This window comes from Acinonyx jubatus, chromosome D4 (genome assembly GCF_027475565.1).
Source record: "Acinonyx jubatus isolate Ajub_Pintada_27869175 chromosome D4, VMU_Ajub_asm_v1.0, whole genome shotgun sequence".
Taxonomy (NCBI): Eukaryota; Metazoa; Chordata; class Mammalia; order Carnivora; family Felidae; genus Acinonyx; species Acinonyx jubatus.
This window is the reverse complement of record NC_069391.1, coordinates 13,351,347-13,370,164: the sequence shown is the minus strand read 5'-3', so window position 1 is coordinate 13,370,164 and position 18,818 is coordinate 13,351,347. Positions and strand designations below refer to the sequence as shown.

At 56.6% G+C, this 18,818-nt stretch overlaps 1 protein-coding gene and 1 long non-coding RNA gene across 13 annotated transcripts in view; one reads left to right on the top strand and one right to left on the bottom strand.

The window, feature by feature from the left end:
• Nucleotides 1-13,757, top strand: part of DAB2IP (DAB2 interacting protein) — a 186,933-nt gene extending 173,176 nt beyond the window's left edge. For 10 of the 12 annotated variants that reach the window (XM_053204682.1, XM_053204679.1, XM_053204683.1 and 7 more), the window contains 5 exons: nucleotides 988-1,876; nucleotides 2,595-2,747; nucleotides 4,795-4,988; nucleotides 9,525-9,612; nucleotides 10,628-13,757. In XM_053204682.1, the coding sequence (XP_053060657.1) occupies nucleotides 988-1,876; nucleotides 2,595-2,747; nucleotides 4,795-4,988; nucleotides 9,525-9,612; nucleotides 10,628-10,795 (1,492 nt within the window). In that variant the 3' untranslated portion in view covers nucleotides 10,796-13,757. The remainder of the gene's footprint in view (nucleotides 1-987; nucleotides 1,877-2,594; nucleotides 2,748-4,794; nucleotides 4,989-9,524; nucleotides 9,613-10,627) is intronic. The other 2 variants (XM_053204681.1, XM_053204680.1) reach the window with 2 other exon arrangements.
• On the bottom strand, nucleotides 4,984-8,810 carry LOC128312117 (uncharacterized). Its single transcript, XR_008290966.1, has 3 exons — nucleotides 5,911-8,810; nucleotides 5,538-5,618; nucleotides 4,984-5,169 (listed from the first exon to the last, which is right to left on the bottom strand). It is a non-coding gene; the product is annotated as an uncharacterized LOC128312117 (long non-coding RNA).
• Nucleotides 13,758-18,818: the final 5,061 nt, after the last annotated feature.

Here is an 18,818-nt window from a genome sequence, read left to right as displayed (position 1 = left end):
GCCGGTCTGGGTTTCTCCGGCTCCATTGCCTGCCGGTGTCCAGCCGAGTGGCTGCAGCCTGCCCCGCCCAAGTTCCATCAGTTGGGACTTGTCACTTCCTCTCCATCCCAGGCTCCCCGTTGTTGAAACCGCTGCCCGCTCAGAGCCTGTTTACCTCCCCCAGCCTTCCCTCCACAGCCGACCTGACCCTCCACATTGTGCCTTCTAAGGAGTGGGCTTCCGGGGAGGGGCCAGGGCAGAGGCTGGAAGACTGGGGGTGGGTACGGCTCCGCCTCTGCAGGTGCAGACCCTCCCTGCCTGAGTCACACCTTTGGATCCTCCTCTGAGTCCTTGTTTTTGCCAGGAACACCAGCCCCCGCCTGCCAGTCAGACAAAGGTGGCAGCAGGAGGCGGGGGGGTGGGGGGGAGGCGGGGGGGTGGGGGGGAGGCCTCACTGGGTCCCCACTCTGGTTATCAGTCTGGTGAGGAACGAGAGGGAAGAGGCAGCAGGGGCCCTTGCGGCTTTGAAGTCAGAGTTCTTAGTGCAGGACCCTTGGATAGCAGAGAGCCACTGCATTGTGGGTTGGGGCTTAGCTAAGGGGAGTTTTCCAGAACACTCCAGGCCCCAGCATTCTGTGTCCCAAGATGCAGCTGAGCCAGGAACAGGCGTACCAGGCAGCCTGACCTGGAACTAGCAGAGCTGGCCCCTAGAGTAGAGTTTCTGTGCAGGAACGGCCACCCTGGCCACTCAGTCCCCGTGGGGGCTTCCGCCGGGGTCGGCTGCCAGGGCTGTGGTTTGGTTTGCGGCTGGGCCACTGCTCCCAGCCTCTCCCACTTTTGCAGCCCACGCACCTCCTCTCCCCCACCCTGTCTTCCCTCCTCCCCAGCCCTGCCTTAGGCTGCCAGGCCCTGGCAGGTCGGCGGGGCGCTCGGTTTGGACCCGCCTTGGCCACATTCACAGTTCTTCTCTTCCCCCTTCTTTCCCTGTGTGTGCTTGTCTCCCTGCAGTCTGATAGATTTCACCCGGTTACCGTCTCCAACCCCCGAAAACAAGGACTTGTTTTTTGTCACAAGGTCCTCCGGGGTCCAGCCCTCACCTGCCCGCAGCTCGAGTTACTCGGAAGCCAACGAGCCTGATCTTCAGATGGCCAATGGTGGCAAGAGCCTGTCTATGGTGGACCTGCAAGATGCCCGCACGCTGGACGGGGAGGCTGGCTCCCCGGCGGGCCCCGACGCCCTCACTACCGACGGGCAGGCGCCGGCATCGCAGCTGGTGGCCGGGTGGCCGGCCAGGGCAGCCCCGGCGAGCCTGGCAGGGCTGGCCACGGTGCGGCGGGCGGGCCAGACGCCGACCACTCCGGGCACCTCCGAGGGCGCGCCCGGCCGGCCCCAGTTGCTGGCGCCGCTCTCCTTCCAGAACCCCGTGTACCAGATGGCGGCGGGCCTGCCGCTTTCGCCCCGCGGCCTTGGTGACTCAGGCTCCGAGGGCCATAGCTCCCTGAGCTCCCACAGCAACAGTGAGGAGCTGGCAGCTGCCGCCAAGCTGGGAAGTTTCGGCGGTGCCGCCGAGGAGCTGGCGCGGCGGCCTGGGGAGCTGGCACGGCGGCAGGTGTCACTGACTGAGAAGGGCGGGCAGCCCACGGTGCCACGGCAGAACAGCGCCGGCCCCCAGCGGAGGATCGACCAGCCGCCGCCGCCGCCCCCACCGCCACCCCCCGCGCCCCGTGGCCGGACGCCACCCGCCCTGCTGAGCACGCTGCAGTACCCGCGGCCTTCGAGCGGACCGCTGGCGTCGGCCTCGCCTGACTGGGCTGGCCCCGGAGCCCGGCTCCGGCAGCCGTCGTCCTCATCCAAGGGTGACAGCCCGGAGCTGAAGCCTCGCGCGGTGCACAAGCAGGTCAGTGCTGTCGTCCGAGGGCGGGCCATCATCCCCCATGTCGCGCTGCTCCGCCTGGTCATCTCACCTGCGCCCAGCTGCCATCCCACGCTGAGTGATGCTGCACGTGGCCCATCCCGCCGGCCTGCCACGCACACCACCTCCCCTCCCCCGGGGGCCACTGGCCCCCGCCCAAGTCCTTGAATCAGGGACAGCGTGGCCTGAGGGTCTCTCTGCCACTTCTCCCAAGGGCAGTGGGGGTCAGGGAGAGAAAGGAGGGAGGGCTCTATCCATCTCCAGCTGGAGGCCTGATAAAACCCTGCCCAGGGTAGGAGTCAACCAGACCCCCAGCACGCCCCCCCTACCCCCACCCCCCCCACCTTCGTGTCTCAGCTGGCCTCCAGGGCTCAGCTGCTGGGGCGAATGGTGTTCCTGTCACCCTGGGGCCGCACACAGTATGTGGGACAGATGTGTTGTGACTTGCATGACCACCTGCCTGGCCGAGCTCACTTGCTCTCACCTGGGCGGCAGAGAGCGGTGCTTGGGCCACCTGGGCTCTTGACTCCGCCTCAGGCCGCCATTGAGAATGGGAGTTCCTGAGTTGGGGGTGGCATCGGCAGGCGCCTGGCCAGCTGGAAACCCCCTGCCCCTGCCATGCCTCTGAGCCACTTGTCCCCGTGACTCACCTCGTCCCATCCCCCTGTTCCCTCCAGCCCCTCACGGCTGTGTTTCATTGTAGGGCCCTTCACCCGTGAGCCCCAATGCCCTGGACCGCACGGCCGCTTGGCTCTTGACCATGAACGCGCAGTTGTTAGAAGACGAGGGCCTGGGCCCAGACCCCCCCCACAGGGATAGGCTAAGGAGTAAGGAGGAGCTCAGCCAAGCAGAAAAGGTAAAGCCGGACCCTGGCAGTGTGGGGCAGGGTGGGGCTGCCTGCCCGACGACGTTCTCTCCCCTTGAGCCCTGAATGAAGGGTGCTGCTTCTTCCTGTGTATGGCTAGTCCTCTCTAAACCCTTGGTCCCCCATGAGGGTGGCAGCCAGTGGAATCTGGAAGTAGAAGCAGCAAGAAGGGCTTAGTTCAGAGCTGAGGATTCCTGTATAGGCTGCACACGAGACTCACTGGAAATTGTACTGAATCCAGACTCCCAGGACTCGGTCCTCAGACCTCTGGGAGGCCCCTTCCCTGAGTGACCGGGCAGCTGAGTTTCTGAGAGTGCCGGACTTGAGGGCTGGGGGATGCCAAAGAGGCACATGGAGACCGTCGTGGGGCGCTTCGTGCATGAGCAGCGGAGTGGTGTGGGTCCCCAAGGCAGCCGGGAGGGCTGCCCCCCAGCCAGGCCCCCCCACTCTGGGTTTGTGCCTAGCCAGGGCCTGAGAGAGAAAGAGCCAGGGTGAAGGGGTGGGGCCAGACTGCTACTGCGAGGCTTGCTTCCCCCTAGGGAGAAAAAATGGTTCTAAAATATCCAGATTCCACCCCACCACGCACATCCAGCATTTGGCGGGGGCAGTGGGAGGGGCTTCTGTCCTCCCAAATTCTCCCTGCTGTTACGGCACCTGTCCTGGATCCATGGCTGGTTCTCATGTCCCCCTGCAGGCCCAGGTCAACACGGGGCCCCTTGCAAGGCCACCCCAGCATGGCAGCCACATCCCCCGCTTCCCTAGGTGCCCTCGCCTCTCAGCCCCAGGAAAGCCCGTAGCAGCCTCTCGGGCAATTCCACGGAGCTCAGGGTGGCAGCTCTCCCTCCTCCTGGCCTAAGGCGAGGTTCATGTCCATGCTGCATTCCGCCACCTTCCACCATCCCCTTAGTCCACTGCATCCACCTGCTTTCACCATAATTACGTGAAGGGGACAAGGGGATGTGGGGCACAGTGCTCCAAGAGCCAGCGTTTGGCTGGGCAGCAAGGAGAGCCAGCCTTCGCCCGGGCTCCCTGCGTGAGCCGGGCTGGGCTCTGCACATCTCTGAGACTCCAGTTCCCACTTGTGAATTGCAAGGACCGCCCAGACCATTTGCAGGGGTCCGGCTGCAGCTGGGGTGTCCCCTTTCCTTGCTGCTCTGTGGCTGAACGAGCTCCTGTTTCTCTCACCCTCTCCACTACTAACCCTTACAGGCAAATCCAGGAGGCCTTGTTCCCTCGAGCTCCCTGGAGACCTGGGAGGGTCTTCCCTACCCCTCTCTGGCCAGCTCGGCAAGACTTGGGACGGGCCGAGGTCATTTCTCCCGGAGCCAGGCTCTCTGTGGATCCAGCTTTGCTGTAGGACCTTTGCTCTGAGTTGGGGCTGGTCTCTCGCCGCTCTCTGGATTTGCCGCCTCCTAACCTTTGGGCTGTCCTTTGCTGAAGTGAATTAGGCCTCCGTTGCCTGGGACTCAAGGAGAGGCTCTTCCATCCTGGCCCCCAGCCCCTTGATTCTAGCCTCAGCCCCACCTGCCTTTAACCTCTCTGTCTCCCCCTTACTTCCCCACACCACTACCCTTGCTTTAGTTTCACATAGAGGCTGGGAGGCTAGGACCTTACCCCACTGGTCAGTCACTCTCCACGTGACCGGGTCACCTTGCCTTCTGGGCCTCGGTTTCCCCTCCTGTAGAGTCCCTATCTCTCGGGATGCTGTCAGGTCTTAATATATCTAAGAGTGTTTTTAACATTTGTTTATTGTATTAATGACAACAACAACCTCAGTGCCCTAGTTAAACCGTTACTTCCGAGATCTGGGTGTGAGTCTTCATTCCCTCACAGCTGTGAGGCCAGGCTGCAGGGGTGGGAGGTTGAAGCGGAGAAAGCCCCGGGTGGGGACAGGCCTTGCGTGTCACCGCCACCCCTCTGGCTGGGCTCCTTAGGAGTCTCCGAGCTGGGCTCCCTCCTACCCGTGCTCCCGCTTGGGCTCACGAGGTGTGCTCTTTGTCCTGGGTGCTGTGCCCCTGGCGCGCCGCCCCCCTGGCAGGACCTGGCCGTGCTGCAGGACAAGTTGCGGATCTCCACCAAGAAGCTGGAGGAGTACGAGACCCTGTTCAAGTGCCAGGAGGAGACGACGCAGAAGCTGGTGCTGGAGTACCAGGCGCGGCTGGAGGAGGGTGAGGAGCGGCTGCGGCGGCAGCAGGAGGACAAGGACATCCAGATGAAGGGCATCATCAGCAGGTGAGAGCAGCCGGTTCTGGTCCCCCGCACACAGAGCAGGCAGGCCGTCCTCCTGATGAGGGGAAGGGCTGATGAGCCAAGGGTGGGAGGAGGAGAGCGTCCCAGGCAGTGGGGACAGCATGGCACACGTGTGGCGTTAGGCAGCCTGGACTGCAGGAAGCCCTACCCGGCACAGGGTGCACTGATGGTGGAACGCGAAGTGGCAGGAGTGAGGTCAGACAGGGCCCTGTAAGGAGTCCTGTTTTCTTGGTAGGCCCTGTCAGGGGAGCTAGGATTGGGGGCGCCTTGAAACACAGTGAGGACCCAATTCTGGGCAGGAAAAGTAGGCATAAATGTCATTACGTTCAGCAGGTGAAGGTGGTGGGGGGAGGAAGGCAAAATATCCCCCAAGTTTCTGCCAAGAGCGTCTGGGTGTCGTGATGCCAGTTGCTGAGATGAGGGTCTGGGGAGGGGGGCAGTTGGGGTGTCCCAGCCATTCCAGTTTAAGGTGCCTTTGGGTTGCCTGGGAAAGATTTCCAGGGAACCATTGGCTCTGATGCTGACTCTCACCTGTATTGATGGCTTAGATGGCATCCTGTGTTGATTTTCTCTCTCTCATTCTCTCTCTGTCTCCACCCATGGGTAGGGCGTCTGTAGGCAGGGAGCACAGCGAAGGTGTAGCGTCCCAGCCATCCCACAGCATCCCGATCGTGAAGTTCACGTCTTTATGACAGTAATACAAGGTAGCAGAGGAAATAGCATGGACTTTCTAACTTGTTTTCACGGCATAAGAGCCTGTCATCTGGACAGATTTAGCAGGTGTGCCATACCCAGAAGTTTCCCCACCTGGCCTCATGTTTTGTCCACTACAGAAACCCTTTCCAGATTCTTCCTACTTAGACTACCCGTTTCTCTGCTCCTAATTACTGTTCGTTTCACTTACCTATGGGTGTGTTCATTATAAAATGGTTAACGTGAGCAGAGATCCTGTAACCAGAGTGACTGTTAATCCACTGTTCACTTGACAGCCAGCTCTGTTCTTTGTGTGTGTGGTTCCGGGAATGGAAATGCTTCTCAAACTAACCACCTCTTCCTCATTGTATCTCTTCTCTGAGGAGTGTGTGGTCTCTGAATTCAGTGGCTTACTTAGCGCATTTATTTCTACTATCACAGTGTATTTCCTCAGTAATGGAAATGTCAAATTAGATCAGTTTGGTTGCTAGCATTGTTTAACTCGAGATTCTTACCAGTTTTTGTGGCTACTTGTTTACCATTCTATCACTATTTGGGGAAAGGATATTGAATGTCTAATCATAATATGGATTTGTGTATTTCTCTTTTCTATTGTTTTCGATTTATGTACACTGAAACTCTGCAACCACATCTAGGATTGTTACGTGCTGGTGATGAACTGATCTCTTTATTATTATAACATCACCATCTTTATCCCTCATAACATTCTTTGTTCTGAAATCTACTTTGTTTGATGTTAATTACAGGTGTCTCAATTTATTTTGATTAATATTAGCCAGGTGTATCCTTTTTTATCCTTATACTTTTAACCTATTGGTGTCTTTCTATATAAATGAATTTCTTTTATAGACACCTTATTGGTTCTTGCATTTTATCTAATCTGACAGTTTCTGCCTTTTAATTGGAGTGTTTAGACCATTTACATTTAATGTAATTATCAATATGATTATGTATGAATCTCTTATCTTGCTACCATTATCTATTTGTACCATCTGTTTTGTTCCCTTTTTTCCCCGGACTCTTTTGGATTGAGCATTTTTTATGATTGCATTTTATCGCTTATTGTCTTACTAGCTATGTCTCTGTTGTCACTTTAGGGCAGGAGTTGGAAACTTCCCATAAGAAGGCAGATAATAAATATTTTAGGCTTTGCAGGCCATATGGCCTCTGTAAGTATTCAACTCTGCTGTTGCAGCAGAACTATGTGTGTGGTGTGGCTATTTACAAAAACAGGCAGTGGGCCCAGTCGGGCCCTCACTCTCAAGCTATAATAGTAGCAATTCTGTCATTATTTTTGTTCCTTTGTACTTAAGCTATCTTTTTCTCTGGCTGTTTTTAAGATTTTTTTTTTATCACTGATCACCGATAATTTGATTAAGATGGTCCTTGCCGTAGTTTCCTTCATGTTTCTTGAGTTTGAGCTTTTGGCTCTGTGAGTCTACCATCCTGCTTCCCCAGTCTCTTTCCTGGGAATCCCATCACACATACGTTAGGCTGCTTTATATTGTCCTACACTGCACTGATGCTCTGTTGTTTCCTTTTTTCACTTTTCTTTCCTGCCGTGTGTTAGATCATTTCTGTTACTGTGTCCGCAAGGTTACTAATCATTTCTTCTTCAATGTCCAATCTGCTATTAATCCTATCAGTATTTTTTTCATTTCATTTCAGATACTGTATTTTTCACCTTCAGACTTTCAGCTTGGTTTAAATTCTATTTCTCTTCTCATCATGCTCCTGCTTTCCTCTATTTTCTCAGCCATGTGGAATGTATTTACAATAGTTTCAGTGTCTACTAATTCTGTCATCCGTGACATTTCTGAGTCTGTTTTTATTGATTAATTTTCTTCCTGGTTATCCGTTACGTTTTCCTACTTCTCTGTATGTTTGGTGATTTTTGGTTGGATGCCAGACATTGTGACTTTTGCTTAGGTGTGGAATGTTTTGTGTTCTTTTAAATGTTTTTGGGCTTTGTTCTGGGACACAATGAGGTTATTTGGAATTAGTCTGATTCTTTTGAGGCTTACGTTTAAGCTCTATTGGGGTGGGTCTGGACAGCTTTTAATCTAGCCTAATCTGACTCCATATTGAGGCAGTTTCCTTCTGAGGATTCTGCTTTATGCCCCTGTGTTAGCACGTCTTTCTACCCTGCCAGGTAGGAATATTAACTCTTCCTGGGGCTGTTTTGTTCTCATGTTTCAGTGGTGCATGCAGACCAGTCCTCAGCCAGAGACTCAAGGGGAGCCCTCAGGATATATGTGGAGCTCTCTCTGTGTCTTCCTCTTCTTGGGTATGGACTCCCTGGGTCTCCTCTACTCCATGAGATTACTTCCCTTCTTTTTTTGTTTGGCCTGGACACTCCAGGCCGTGAGAGGGGCTCAGCTCGTGCATTCCCTTCTCTTAGGAGACACTGCCAGTTGTTCTGTGTCTGGACACCACTTTTTCATACATTTCATTCGGTTTTCTGGTTTGTTTATTGTGGTCACTGTTTGACGGCAGAAGGGTAAATCCAGTCCCTGTTACCCCACCAGCCAGAAGCACAAGTCTCTCCCCTAGAGTAATTTCCCTTCTGACTGACACCATCTAATGCCCGTCTTCTCCCTATTCCTCCCTTCCCCCTTCTTACAGGCTTTTCTCAATGTCTGATCTTTCTGTGACAAGGAACCCCCCCTTGGCATGGCCCCACACCCCTTCCTCCTGATCAGTGCTCCCCAACCGCTGATCCCACTGACTTCTCACAACAGCCCTGCGGGTACCTGCCCCAGCACCGTTGACCTCTCTGTGTACCTTCTGTGACAGGCGCTCAGTGCTCACCCAGGGGTTAGGGGACCGTTCTGCTGGCCTGGAGAAGTTGTGCAGGTAGAGAGGGGGATGAAGCCTTGGGAGTAGGTGAGCTTGTCTGGAGAGCAAGAGCGGGGGCTTGGGCAGACCCCAGTGGAGACATGCTGGGAGCAGGCAGGACAGGCATCTGCAGAGCAGTAGCCTTGGGGCTAGGAGGCAAACCCAGAGAGCGTGGGGTCCGGAAGCTAAAGGATGAGCATCGGAAGGTGGGTGTCATCCGCAGTGATTGACAGGTGTGTGAGGGACCAGCAAGGTGAAGCCAGAAAGGGTTTCAGGGAGGGAGCAGCTGGCAACAGACACACATATGCCTTAGTTCTGAGCCTCTGCAGACGGTGTTCCTCCCGTCTTCCCTACGCTTACCCACATTCAGACTTGCTTGTCCCTCAGATGTCCGGTAAGTGCACCCACCCTCCAGCGCAGTTGCCTACTTCCTCTTCTCTGTTCTCATAGCCTCTAGGCTGTTGTCTGCCTGTCTGTGTCCCTGCTGCTTTGTGAACTTTTTGAGCGATGGAGATCTGTACTTTTCATCTCACTACTTTGAGTGCCTGGTACATCTTGGCACGGCCTTGGTGAATGCCGAGTCGGCGGAGAAAGCCCTAGAGCCCTTCGGGGTTTCGTCTTCCCGCCTGTGCCATGGGTCTTACGGCATTACCCCACCTGCCCTGCTCTGGGAGGCGGTGAGGACCTAACCACCACCCCCAACCACTGTGGCTCCTGGAAGAACATCGGGAAATGGGCAGCTCCAAGGGTTTCCGGGGGATCTGGGAACAGAGTCTGGAGTAGGTAAAGCATAAGGAAGAAGTAGACCCAGCTCATGTCGGCTGTTGGAGACCAGCTGGAGGGGCTCCCCTGCTGTGTCCCCACTGTGCAGGTGTGATGGCTTCTTCCCACAAGGCCCCACGCCCCCACACCCACCTCCTCACCTCCCTCAAGTGCCAGCTCGACTGTCCTTGTGTGTGGTCACAGGTTGATGTCTGTGGAGGAGGAGCTGAAGAAAGACCACGCGGAGATGCAAGCAGCTGTAGACTCCAAACAGAAGATCATCGATGCCCAGGTGGGTTCCGGCCCTGTGCTCAGCCATAGGCATTAAAGGACCTGGGTTGGGCAGCGGGTGACTTTGAGATCTCTACATCCTCATTAATGCCCCCCACTATAAAAGCTGAGGAGGAACAGGAGGCCAGGATCTCTGGTCTGGAAAGTCAGATTTGAAGGTCTCCGTGGACCACACGCTCATGGGGACAGGCTGTGAAAGTGGTGGGGCAAGTCCTTCCCTACCGGGACGACTTGGTGGGCACTGCCTTTCACCAAGGGTACTGAGCAAGGACTGGAAGCGGTTGGGAGGGGAACGGGGATGGCTTCAGGTGACAGCAGGCTGGGCAGATGGAGCAGGGGGGCTCTTATCTGTGGCTCCCCAGCTGCATTGAGAGATGTGGCACATAAGAGACTGCGGCCACCATTCTCCTTCACTGCACTGTTTCCTCTCACTCACCCGGAAATAGGACCAGGCCTTGGTCAGACTGTAAACAGCACAGGCTGACCAGGAGCTGTGACCTCTGTGTCACACACTTGCACATGCATGTGAGCCAGGGCGCACACCCTTGGGGCTCAGGTGGCTGACAGGTGACACCACTAGGGCTGCTGTTTGGGTGAGCAGCAGTGGTGTGAGAGACGTTGTCAGAAGGCAGGCTCTAGGAGGTCTCTGTCGGTGACGTCGAGGCCTCCTCCTCTTCCTCCTCCTCCTCCTCCTCCTCCGCCCAGCCCCCTCCCCACCTCCTCCCGGCCTCCTCCCCGCCTCCTCTCAGCCTCCTCCCTGCCTCCTCCCAGCACCCCCCTCCCCCTCCCAGCCCCCCACCTCCTTCCCGCCTCCTCCCAGCCTCCTCCCCAGCACACCCACTGCCCCGCCTTTCCTGCCCTTCACACTTAGTGTACTCCTGGTGCCCCCACCCCGTCCCCTCCCAGCACCCCTGGTGGGCACACTTAGCCCCAGGGAGACCCCTGCCCCGGTACAGCCCCCCCTTTGGCACAAGGACCCCTCCCGTGGCCCCAACCAATGCCCCGTTTGCCCCCAGGAGAAGCGTATCGCCTCACTGGACGCCGCCAACGCCCGCCTCATGAGCGCCCTGACGCAGCTGAAAGAGAGGTACAGCATGCAAGCCCGTAACGGCGTCTCCCCCACCAACCCCACCAAATTGCAGATTACCGAGAACGGCGAGTTCAGAAACAGCAGCCATTGTTAACCTGCCCGAGGAGGGAGGACCGTGGTGGCCCAGAGCAGGCCTCGGCCTGGGGCCTGGGGAGGAGTGCCCCCACAGTCGCAGCCTCCCGCGCAGGGGCAAGGGGGGGCCCAGGCCTCCTCCCCTTCCCTCCGCCTGCGGTCCAGGAGGTGCCGCACGGGGAGCCTGGACAGACTGACGCGGCGTGGGCCCGCTCCCCTCTCTTCTGGCCCAAGAAGCGAGTTTGGTGCAGGCCGGAGAGGCCCGCACGCTGGGGGTGGGGCGGCCTGGGGGGAGGAGGGGGCCTGCCAAAGTATGTCTCCGTCGGTTACTGAGTTTGGTGTGTGTCACCTTTCTTCCTTGACCTGGCCAAGTGCATGTACCCCTTCCCCCTCCCCAGGGAGAGAGCGCCCGCAGGGCAGAGGGTTAGAGAGCTAGGGGCCCAGGCCCCTGCCCTGAGGGACTTGTCCCTTAGTTCCAGGGGCGGACGGACAGGCTGGTTGGCAGGCAGGGAGAGGGTGGGGAGGACGGAGCTGCCGGGGTACCTGTCCTGCAGGGCTCCCCCGAGCCCCTGCCACTGCATGCGGCCTGTCCAGGGACCTGCCTGGCTGTGAGGAACCGAGGATTCACCCCTGTACCTGTCCCCAGACTCCCTGCCTCTTCCCCCCCCACCCCCACCCCCACCTTCCTTCCTTATTTTGCCAAACAGACCCAGTGAGGATCCTGGCCCGCTCTTCTGGGCCCTCGTGTCTGCGGGGAGGATCTGGAGCCTCTCTCACTTGCCCAGGCCGAGGGCTCCCTAAAGCCAAAGATCTGGGCAGAGTTGGCCCAGATGGCACTGTGCCCGATCCCTGCCCTTCTCCCAGGGCCAGTGCACCAGGGCACCGTGGCCCTGCAGGGAGTGGCCAGCTGGTGGTGCTTACCCTGAGAGGAAGGCTGATCTTTCCTGATTGATGATTAAAAGAAATTCTAATGCCAGCAGGCCCTGAGAAGGTGGATAACTGTGATTTTTTTTCCTTTCACAGTATGCATTAGAAACAAAAGCCCGCTTGCTCGCTTGCTGGAACACAGGGGCCTTTTAAATTGAGCGTGCGCACTGCATGGGAAATAGCGGCCCTGGAGGATGTTAGACTTGCTCCCTCTCCAAGACAGCAGCGGCCTGCACCAGGCCCCGTGTGTGCGGCCGGCCTCCTCCTCACCCTTCCCGGGCCCCCGGCCAAGGACCCAGGCGCTGCAGACAGGAGAGGGGCACATCCCACAGCTGGGGCCGGTTTTCCTCAGCTCTAGGCCGTTCTGTGGCTTCTCAGCCCTCCCTGATCCCCACCCCTTGCGGGACATAGGTGGTCAGGAGCTTGGGTCTGTTTCAGTCCCTCCCTGGTCCCACCCCCAGCCCTGGGGGGTCTCCAGCAAGAGCTGGGCATTTGCCCCCCTCCCCGGCAGAGCCCGGGCTAGGCGAGCTGCCCAAGCCGCCCCCTCTGCCTTGGCCTCAGGAAGCTGAGACCCTGGGGAAGAGCCCTGAGCCCTTCCTGCCGCAGCCAGGGCCAGGGTCACCACAGAGCCCACCAGGTCGAGTGCGGGAAGGGTGGCCCAGACCACGCTGCACCCCATCCTGGCCTCTGGGCAGGGGCTTTTAGATGAAACCTGCAGTTCAGTTAGGCCAGAGACTTGCCGCTGAGGAGAGGGCAGGCCCCTAAGGGTCACAGACCTCAGGAAGGAAGGCCGTGGGGGCTGTGGCCCTGCCCCCACCTGTGGCCACACAGGCAGGGCCTGGCCCCAGTGATGTCCTCTGGTTCGGTCTCATCCCCCCGCTGCCCGGTGAGCCCTCCCCTCCTCCCTCCCCCTCCCCCACCGATGCCTCGATGCCTCGTAGAGCAACCTCGGACTGAGCGCCTCTTAGCAATACGGGGGGAGGTTCCCAGGGCCTGGACGGCAGGGCGTAGGAGGCCAGCATGCGTGTGGTGCTGGTGGCCCTTGGCGTGGGTGTGAGCTCTCAGGCCGAGAGCCTTATTTACTTAGTGCAAAAACTGTAAAAGTGTACAGACTCTTCACAGATTTTTATCTGAATTGCAAGTCTGACAATTTTTGTAAATGTTCTCGGTGTTTGACTGTAATGTAACTATTTCACCTAATGGTTGTACATAGTCCTTTAGTCCTGGTGCTGCCGAGGGCTGCCCGGGACCGCTGCTCTCCGATGGTTTGTATTTTATTTTTTAATCTAGAACAGTATTGGGCAGGAGGAGGGGGTTTAGGGTTCGGTGTCGGGGTTTCTCCCCACCTGTGCCATGTACCCGTTGGCTTTGCAGCGTGCTGTCTGGGTGGGGTGCTGGGGACACGCGCCCTGTCCAGGCCACACAGAACCTGCGTCCCGGGGTGGGGCCAGGGTGCCAGAGGGCCAGAGGGAGGGGGAGTGAGGGAAGGCAGGCCCTGCTCCGGGAAGGTGAGGCCCTGGGCCCAGAGCCTGCTGGAGACGACTGTCCTCCCTGGCCGGCACAGAGAGGCCTGACTTTTTGCTTAACTTTTATGTTTAAGGTGAAGGAAACTGCCAAACTTCCTATAAGTGAAGACTTTTTTCCGACTGCCCAGAAAGGGGGGGGTGGGGAACCAAGGCCAGAGCTCCACACGCCCCCCCCCCACCTCCCCCCTATAGAGCGTCTGCCCCCAAGGGGGGGGGATATGGGGTACGCCTCTCCCTGCCACCCCGCCCATCAGCGGAAGGCAGGCTGTCCAGGGAAACAGCCCCTCTTTTCTACACCTTTGGCCCCAAATCCACCCCCGGCCCCACACCGCCCCCCGCTCCCCCTTTTGTAAGTATGTGAAAAAGAAAACCACGCAAACGTTGGAGTCTTGGCTGGAGCCCCTCCCAGCTGCGACTTTGAACTGTGTAATAATGTACAGAGAAAGTTGTTGGTGTTCTAAGACTGTGTGGCTGTGCAATTTCTGTACATTTGCAATTAGAAATATTAAAGATTTATTTAGCTATTTTAAACCTGACTCACCTCCATTCAGCTGCGTCTCAGGAGATTTCCTAGGCGGTGATCTTGAGTTGTCGGTTTGTGTTGTCCTTTAGCAAGGGACTGGCCCTGGGGTTCCCTCCGGTGGTACCTGCAGACAGGGGAGCCCTCCCGGAACCGGTAGTAGTGTTGGTCTTGGCTTACCGAGTGACCTGAGACTGTTTCCCGTTGGGCAGTGGAGCGTTGCCTTCCCAGGGCCCTTCCTGGGCTCTGACAAGCTCAGAAGGGAGCTCTTTGCTAGTCCCACACCCCCAGGGGGATGGCGTGGCCCCCACACTCGCAGGAGACACCATCTCCTGCCAGGCTCTGCTTCAGATGCCTTCCCACCCACTAAAATCTGACTCCAGGGGAGAGGGGAGAGTTTGGCCCATGTCCCCAGCAGGTCATGGCTGAGCTGGGCTAAACCAAGCTTCTAAGGCCTGGAAGGCCCCATTTCATGAGGCTGTCACAAGCCAGACCCACTTGCAAGGCCAAACCCAGGGCCTCTGAAACAAGCCATCCCCCAAACCCCTTCGTCTGCACCCATGCACGGGGACCTTGCAGCCCTGGGTCCTACTCAGCAGGTCCCAGGCACCACCCTGCCCAGTAACCCCTAGGGGTCAACACCTCTCCTGTTGACACATGGCTAAGAGGGGGTCCATCCGGGCCTCAGCCCAACCCCTCGGAAACGACACAGGCACAGGAGCCTGGATACTCTAGGGGGCAGGGATGTATCCAGTCAGATCACCCGATGGGAGACCTTGGTCTGTCACCTACACAGGTGTCTCTAGCTCATGCCAGGGACTTGGGCCCTGGCTGTCCAGCACTCCCAGAGAGAAAGCCCACGGGCGCTCCTGTGCTCATCCTTGAAGGTAATGGGAGGGCTGGTTTGAGAGCGGGATGGCAGGATGGCAGGGGGTAACAGAACCACAATGTCACTGTCTACACACTCCAGCCTGCCCTTGTTCCTGTTAGCCCCGGGTGACTCCAAAGCCATGTGGTTCTGGGGGCGGCGGCCTCCTGCTCCCCGAACCCATGCTCACTCCTTGCCTCAGCCACTAGGAAACGTTACCGCCCCTCCCCCACCTGCCCACACTGCCACCTGCCTGCCCAGCGCTCCCCTGGCTGTGCCCCTCCCTCCACCACGGCCCCCTGGCCTCTGACTCTCAACCTCTGGTCTCTGGTGAGGACCCCTCCCTCTGTCCCACCGTCCCCATCGTCTACATTAACACCCACACCCCCACTCCCTGCATTAGACAGACCCCTTCCCTCCCAGGGGCCTTCTCTGTGTCTTTACCGCCTTCCCCACCAAGCTCAACCCCTGTGGTCTCCCTTTTTAGCCCCCTTTTCGGCAATAGTCTTTGATCACATCAGCCCTGGGATTACCCACAGCCCATGTGTTCTGGGCGGCCGAACAGAAGAAAACACCCCAGTTCGCACCGACCCCTGTGGGTTCTGTGACCCTCTCCTGTTTTCCACTACAAGTAACCAGACCTTCACCTCTGCCGTCTCCCGAGCCTGACTGCTGCCTGCTCACAGGGCCATCCTGCTGCGCCCCCCCCCCCCCCCCCGGGAGAAGACTCCCCCATTGACCCTCTGACCTTTCCCTGGTTCACTGCCAGCCTTCACCCCCTGCAGCTGCAGGAAAGGAGGTGACCCTGTTCCCGAGGCAGCCCCTGGCCAGGGCCCTCCCCCCACCCTTGCTGCCTTATCACTCCTGAAACTTCAGCTGCACTGCTCTTTCCTGGCATCTGAAGTGCTGGGTCTCTTTCTACTCACCCGCCCCCAGCTGGGTTTTCTTCCCTCCCCTTCAGCCGAGGCTTGCTGCCCAGGAGACCTCCGTCTCCACCCCCTCACCTCCGTTCTTCAGCCCACTCTGGGCCCGGCTTCCCCTCCCGCACCTCTGCCCCCTCGTTGCCAAGCCCGTGAGTCCCTTCCGAGCTTCCACGCCGCTGTCCTCCGTCCTCAAGGTCAAGGACCCCCGTCCTTCTGCTGGGGCGGCAACCATGGGAACAACACCGGGTTCAAGGAAGTAGCGATGAAGGAGGCCGACCTCGTGTTGACAGAGGGCATCTTTAACAAAGGAACGAAAGCCGTGAGCCTCCGTGTGTGGACTAAGTGGAGTCAAATAGCAAAACCTGAAGATGCAAAGGAAGAAAATCAACGCAAATACAATTACCTTGGAGACTAACACACCACCGGTATTAGTTTATTACAGATCAAGGAGACGATGAGAACCCCGAGGCTTTTAATCATTTATAAGGTTTAATAAAGCAGGGATACCTCGCACTTGCCCTAGAGAGAACGTACCTTCTTTCTGAGTGTATGTGGAACATCACCCAAAGGTGACTAGAAACCCTCAGAAAGTCGCCCAAAGACACAGTTGGGGCCACATTCTGCGCCTCGAAGCAATAAAATTAGAAACCGTTAATAAATGTTTAATCAGGGGGAAAAAAAAAAACCCCTTACCATCAGGATGTTTAAAAAAAATAAATATTGAATTAACAGAATTAGATTTTTGGGAGAAACTTGACTTCTCATTAAACAAAGCATATTGACCACACGCATTTATCTCTTTCACTCCCTGAACACCGCCACCCTGACAGGTAGGGACTGAGGAGATTATCAGAAGTGAATATGAGAGGAGATATCCAGAAACAGAATTTGAAAAGCTTTGGCAGGTGGAAAGGGAGGACGGAGTGTTGACTAGATCAACGGAGCAGGGGGAGAGACAACCGAGGCGTGCTGAACAGCCCAGCCCGAGAGGCTCGGAAGTGGGGGGTCCCAGTGTGGTGGGGGCAGGGCCAGGGCACCAGGTTGGACACAGGGGAACCAGACCCCAGCCTCCTCCCCTGTTCTGCACAGGTAGGAGACTTCTCTTTACCTTCTCATCTCCTTGGAAGGGACTGGACATTTGTTCTCTGGAGCAGAGCAGCAACCTGTGCTCCAGACCCGGGGACACCAGACAGAGCAGAGGGCTCTGTGAGGAACAGGTCTGCAGGCAGTGGGAGGGGGTAAAGTGAGTTTCTGCCTTCAGGAGTGCTTGTTCCACAGGTGCCTGCACTGCTCCCAGAATGCCCAGAGCCCATCCCCCAGGCAGCTGACTGGAACATTCTTTGGAAAACACTTCGGAGAAAAGACCTCCAGATGCTTCCCCAATGCAAAGACTATCCCTGTCCCAGCATCCCATAATGACAGCTAGCAGTCAATGTGTCCTGTGCGCACACATGTGTGGGTAGAGCATGGACAGCTGGTCCTCCCCTCCGACAGCTGAGGAAAGCTTCCAGGGAATAAAAGGAACTAGATAAGAATTTCCCTGGGTCTCTGCTTCATTATGACAATAAAGCCCCCTATTTGCAAATATAACAGCTCAAGAAAAAATGAGGGAAAGAAGGAAGTAGGGAAGTTGGAAGGAAGGAAGGAAGCAAGGAAGGAGAAGAAAAGAAAGAAAGCTTCCAATATGAAAGAGAGACTAAACCAACCAGCCTAAGAAAGGAAACCAGAAATAGAGACAATGCAGGAAAGAAAAGATCATTAAAAAAAAAGAAGAAGAGGAAGAACCTCAAACTATATCATCATGGAGCTAAAACAAGAACAGGATGTCATGAAAAAGGAAACAAGATCAAGAAAGAACTCTATTAGATTCTTTACAAAAACAAAATGTCTAGTAGAAGCAATGGAATACAAGATTGAGGTATTCCTCCAGAAAGTACAATGAAATATACAAGTAGAAAATGAGACAGAGAGAGGGGAAAAAAAAATCCAGAGGCTCAATCCAGGCTGTCCCAAGATCCCACTATTGGGAATTCCTAAAGCAGGGACAAGAGTAAAGCGAAGGGAGAAAAGGATCAAAAGAATAATAAGGTAAATTTTCCAGGGCAAAGGGAGGGTGCTTGTGTCCAGGTTGAAGGAACACAGCACAGTAGATGGGAGAAGTCCCCTTGCAGGTGTCGTGATGTTCCCAAACATGGCTGGAGCTGTGCTGATCACTGGCCTTTGCCAGGAGCCGTGAGGAAGGAAGGGGTGGCCGAGTCCATCCACCTAAATGAGGAGCAGCTGGGGAATGGTGGCCCCAGAGAGCGGAGGGCGACGGTGTTCCTGAGATGTCCTGGTGGGGAGTGTGGGTGAGAGGTGTCAGCAAGAAATGGTGACGTTTGGGGCACCTGGGTGACTCAGTCGGTTGAGCATCCGACTTCAGCTCAGGTCATGATCTCTCGGTTTATGAGTTCGAGCCCTGCGTCAGGCTCTATGCTGACAGCTCAGAGCCTGCAGTCTGCTTCGGATTCTGTGTCTCGCTCTCTCTCTGCCCCTCCCCTGCTCGTGCTCTGTCACTCTCTCTCTCCCTCTCTCAAAAATAAGTAAACATTTTTAAAAAATTAATAAAATAAATGCTTAAAAAAAAAGGTGACATTACAGGGAGACCGGTTAGCACCATCTGGCCATGGTCAAGACTCGCAAATGCCCTGCGTGGCTATAAATTCACAGCTGATGGGGTTGTGTCTTCACCGGCCCCAAATCTACAGGTTAGCGTGAAACTTCCCATGCTGCATGCATACATAAATAGTAAGTGGCAAGTCAAATAAAAATGTACGCTCCCTAGAGATGGAACAGTCGTGGGGCAGCCCTCTCCAACCACAATCCAGTGGGGACCCTGGAGTGACAGGTCGGCCTCCTTTTGCCTTAATTCCAAGGTTGGATGGTTTTTCTGAATATTCCCTGACAATGCAAAGCACAAAGGCTCGGTGACCTGGCAGGCGATGTGAGTGACGGAAGGAAGCAGGCCCACCTCCGATGACACTCAGAGACAGCAGGGACAGGTGGGGTGAATTCACTGGGGTGAAATGAAGAGCACACCCACTTTCTACAGGTGCAGGGACCACAGCCATGGATTTCCACATCAGCCACTCTCCTCTCACGGACCCCCCGCGTGTCGATGCCCAGCTCCCCCTCTCCGAGCCCCCCATTCACGGGGCCGCGTGCCCGCTTAACGTCACCAGTTGGCAACAGGTGTGGTACGTCCGAAACGGAACTCTTGACTTTTCTGACCCCAGAACGGC